This window comes from Arvicola amphibius, chromosome X, assembly GCF_903992535.2.
Source record: "Arvicola amphibius chromosome X, mArvAmp1.2, whole genome shotgun sequence".
NCBI classification, from domain to species: Eukaryota; Metazoa; Chordata; class Mammalia; order Rodentia; family Cricetidae; genus Arvicola; species Arvicola amphibius.
In genome coordinates, this window is record NC_052065.1 from 61,488,188 (window position 1) to 61,493,045 (window position 4,858).

Genomic DNA, 4,858 nt, shown 5'->3' on the forward strand with positions numbered 1-4,858 from the left:
CTCTAGGCCAAGCTATCCTGGAATTCATTGTGTAGCCAAGGCTGACCTCAAATCTGTTGGAATCCTGTTGTGTGAACCTTCTGAATGCTGGGATGTATTCATATGCCACTAGACCAAGTTTTAGTATTGGTATTTAAATGAAAGTTGTCTTGCATTTCTAGGGTAAGCTATGTTTGATGTTGGGTGTTTTTCATACATCCTTGAAATAAAACTGCTAAAAGTTCATGAGAGAGGTTTGCATCTATGTTCATGAGGAATACTGGTCAGTAATACTACCTATGGCATCTTTTATTCATAGAAGTAGTGTTGAGCACATTAAATAAATAGGGAAGTTCTTTCTTTTACTTTCTAAAAAAGCTCTTGTCAGATTGCTTTGGCATTTTGTTCATTGAACACAATTAAATAAATACCAGTGATGATTGAGGCATGTGTTGAGTCAATGAATAAAGTATGGCATTTCAGTGAGGCAAGTCACAGGGACTGGGGAAACTTGATAGATTCAACTTAGTCCCAACACAGCAGTAGATTGCTTGTCCAAATAAGGGGATAAAAGCCTTGTTGCCTCTTCAAGTCGTAGGACTGCCAAAATCGTGCCTTCCTTTCCTATGTATAGTGTCTGGGAGACCTCTTCTATATTTAACTAATGTTAGGTGTACAAATCCCCCTGTTTTAGGGAACTACACAAGGCCTTGTCTGTTGTGAGTGCCTTCAAGAAGAGACAGGTAAAGAGACGCCTAGTTCGGAGACAGAGAAGGATGATGATGGTGGCTGCCCCTAATGCACACGTGCATGTCAAGAATTTGACTATGGAAGAAGGAGTTTGCAGTAAGTGTCTTTCACTAGATAGGGTCCCTGAACTTGGGGAGGAAGCATGAGTATTTTTGTCACCAGTCCCATCACTGACTTGCTGTGTAACCTTCAGCAAGAACTCTCTGATGTGTAAAAAAAAATCATTGTCAGGTGCCAAAGTGTTTACAGGAAGGAATGATTTGGCAAGGCATTAGGGAAGAGAAAAGATCAGTAACGACATGAGATTTTAGTATAGGTGTGGGGTTTTATAGAAAGGGGATGGTAGGGGAGGAAGTCTCAACCCAAATGTGATCATTATTTTATAGCTGGAAAGAACACTATGCATCAGCTCCAGGTCAAGGTTGATGCAGCAACCCAGGAGGTAAGAAGAGTCTGTTGCCCAAGGGGAATTTTCCCATCAGTCATTGCCCAGACCCTTTCTACTATATCCCAAAGACAGTTTCCATTTCTAACCCTATGACCTACTCCTCTTGTGGCACTGGAAAAATCACTTCTGTCTGGACCTCAGTGTTCTCAAATCAGAGTAAAAGGTAAGATTGGATGGTCTTCAAGGTTCCCACAGCTTGGAATTCTGTGTTCTTATTTTCATCCAAAACTATTCTCATTCTTTATCTTTCCATGAACAACTGGGTGTCTGATCCGTATCTTTGATCTCTGCCTCTTCAGGACAGCTCTGGAGGGCCTGTGCTACTGAGTCAGCCCCCAGAACTAACATCTATGCCATATACTCCAGAGACCACAGGGCAACAACTGGCGGTTTCTCTTTCAGGGGAGCTCCATGGGCTCTCTACCATGCCAAGCATGTGAGTAGAACAAGGACATAGAATGTACTGTGTTTGGGGATTTCCAGCCTTGTGTTTAGTGCCATGGGTGATAGCAGCAGGAGGACGACAATAGGAAGAAGGAGGTAAATGAGTAGGGGAAGGAGAAATCAGCAAGGGCAGAACACTTTCAGCTTTGGCACTTTCTATCCAAGAGGATCTGCACAAGTAGTTTTCCAAGTTCCCATTTCCCAGCAAGCATGCTGGTAGACACAGTCTATATCTATACCATTGAAAAGAGAACTAACACAAGGTCTACCACAGAGTAGGTCTTCAAAGTGTTGAGAATGTTATTACTTTTTGACAGATAGAGAAGGAAGGTCCTGGTGAAATCTGGAAGTTTGTAAGGAGATTTTACAGGGCCTTAGGTGTCTGTCCAAAGGACAGTGAACCTGAATTATCTTTCATGGCCAGAGGAACTGGGTAAAGTGGAGGCAAAATGCAGCCACTGAAAAGGGATGGTACTGACATTGCTTTTAGCTGCTTTTAGACTAAAACATAGACACTATGATTCATCATCATCATCATTTTTACTCTAGCTCTGGGAGGAAAAGCCAGTATAAACTATTGTCTCAGGGATGCAGCTAAATGGGATGCTGAAAATGAGTAGGCCAATAGAAATAGCTTGCCCAAAGCACAAGATTAAATATCTATGCAATCATTTGGATTCCCAAATCACAGTACTGCAGATTCCTGCTACACTGTCTACTGGTAGGATATTTCTATGAGAACTTTTCTTTGGGGTGTGTGTGGTTGAGATACGATTTCTCAGTAGCTTTTGGAACCTGTCATAGAACTAGCTCTTGCAGACTAGGCTGGCCTTGAACTCACCGAGATCCACCTGCCTCTGCCTCCCAAGTCCTGGGATTAAAGATGTGTGCCACCACTACCAGGCTTCATCAGAACTTTTAATACCTTGGCCGTTCCTCTTCTTACAGGTGCCCAAGCCTGATGATTCAGCCCTGTGCCACTATTGACCCTATGCTACTGCACTCACAGGTCCTGGCAAAGACACGGGATTCAGAACAATGGGAAGAAATAAGTTTAGGAGATGTGAACACAAGTAGACTGGGCAGAGTGGTGGGCATCTGGGAAGCAGGTACTAGAGGGTTACTAATCATAGAAGAGGACACACATTTTCCTAGTCTTCATTTTCTCACCCTTTCTTCTGCAGGGCCCCAGTGCCTCCAACCAGGCTTCAGTTTCTGCTACCTTGGAGTGGCAGGAGATTCTGGAGGCTGCTAAAGCTCTGATGGCTCTGAAAAATTCTTCACAGACACGTCACCAGCCCTATGGTGTACCAGGTATATGGGGATATTTGGCAGAGAGGAAGCTGTGAGATGAGCTATGGGTAGTTATCTAGAAACCAAGAGTTGGTGTTTTTAACTACCTTGGAGCCAAGCACTCGAGTTCCTAAGGCTGACTTGAGCAATGGTGCCTAGGGGTTACTCAGTGAATCTTCAGGTCACTAAATGTTTTACTCTATAAAAATTGCCCAGTGCCCTGACATCAAGAAACAGGTAGACTGAGGTTTCTGAGATAGCAAAATCTTACTTCAGGGGAGTCAGTATATCAAGTGGAAGGAATAGAGCTGGGTATAATGGTTCCCAATGCATGGTTGTGTCTCAGTCCACTGTAGACTGAGAAGAACAGAGGATAAGGGTCTGGCATGGAACAAGATCATGATGGACACTTGAAGGCATTTTTCATGTAGATATAGAGCTTGAAAAACCTTAACAGGTTGAATTTTGCCAGTGAATTTCAGTGGTCAACCCGAACAGGAAGGGCTTCCTGAGATCAGAGGGGTATTACATGGTTGGGTGGGCTGAGGTGGAGTCTGGGCACTACGGAGACAAAGACACAAATGGATATTGGCTTGTGGGTGGGAAGCCATTCTGGGTGGACATGCTGGAACAAAAGGCAATTAATGAAACTAGAGAGATTGTCACTGAGGTCTACCAGAGTGGGTGATGTAGGCTAGGCCAGCAAATCTGTGGGTTGAGGAGATAGAGAATTTCATCAGTGAGGATCATATCTAGAAATCCCAGGTTTGACCATAAGGGATTACTGGCTGTACCTAAGGGATGTTAGAGCAAATACCAGAGATAAGGAGGTCTGACGGGGATTGGTATATTCCTGGTCTCTCTGACAAATCTGAGATTGTTTGAGACACAGCAAAGGTGAAGAGAGAGCTCAGGAGAGTATCATGTATGTGATCTGACTCTGGTCTTTGTTTTTCTGTCTTCAGGTCCTGCTGGAGAGAGGGGACTGCAGCTGACCAGCCCCACAATGCCACCTCGGCCTGCTAGCTCTGGTTCACTGCCTTCTGGACATCTGTATTGCATGTCCCTCTTGACCTAAGAACCCAAACTGTGAGGCCTTGCTAGAGCAGTGCCTGTTTGATTCCTGTTTCTGAACTTGCAAAATTGCTCCTGCCCAAAGTGCTTAATGTGTTTTTTAAGCATTCAGATATTTTACAAGCTTTCAGATCCTTTTTATGATGTAGGGCAATTACTTGACTTTCCTATATTCTTTATCCCCATCCTTTATTTCTTTGGAAGCTGGGGGCTTTTTATGTGTCTTATAGAATGCTTTGTGCAATCTAATATAATCAATCAATCTATCAGTGGGGTTCTGAGTGGTATCAAATGCCAGTGTTTTCCTTTGTGTGCAACTGCACACTTATCTGTGTACTACTGTACTTACATATGTATGTGGAAACATGAGGATTTTTCACATTGCATCTAGATTTGTGTGTTACCAAAAATAAATAATTTTATGAGGCACTAAGAAGTATGGGTTGTTTGTTAAGCGGCGTATGACAAATATCAAGGGAGACTACATAAATTGTTATCTAGAAATTTATTCAATTGAAGCATCAAGCAAGAGGTTTAAAAGAGCAAATATCAGTTACAATGTCTTTCAGAATTGCACAGCCCCTTTATTTGCTACCAAAGTCACCATTGTGTAGTATTCAGTAATCTTCTTCATCCCTGGATGAGGTTCTGTGTTCTCTAATAATGTTCTAACTCATTACAGAAATGGAGATCCTAGCAGACAGACAGAAATTTCAACCAGACTTTGTTGGATGCACTCTTTCCTTCCAAAGCTTTCCTCATTCCATCACAAATGATAGTTGATGACATCTATTTATACTATTTCTTTTTTCCTGATGCTATGCTAATCAGAATTCTGATCTTTTCCATATGATGATGGAATCAGTTAGG

The 4,858-nt window shown here is 42.6% G+C and overlaps 1 protein-coding gene across 1 annotated transcript; it reads left to right on the plus strand.

The window, feature by feature from the left end:
- The first annotated feature begins 1,068 nt into the window (after nt 1-1,068).
- On the plus strand, nt 1,069-3,992 carry LOC119805429 (doublesex- and mab-3-related transcription factor C1-like). Its single transcript, XM_038317385.1, is given in 6 exon segments — nt 1,069-1,089; nt 1,091-1,171; nt 1,477-1,613; nt 2,570-2,636; nt 2,806-2,935; nt 3,880-3,992. Coding segments are annotated over 6 exon segments (549 nt in total).
- Nucleotides 3,993-4,858: the final 866 nt, after the last annotated feature.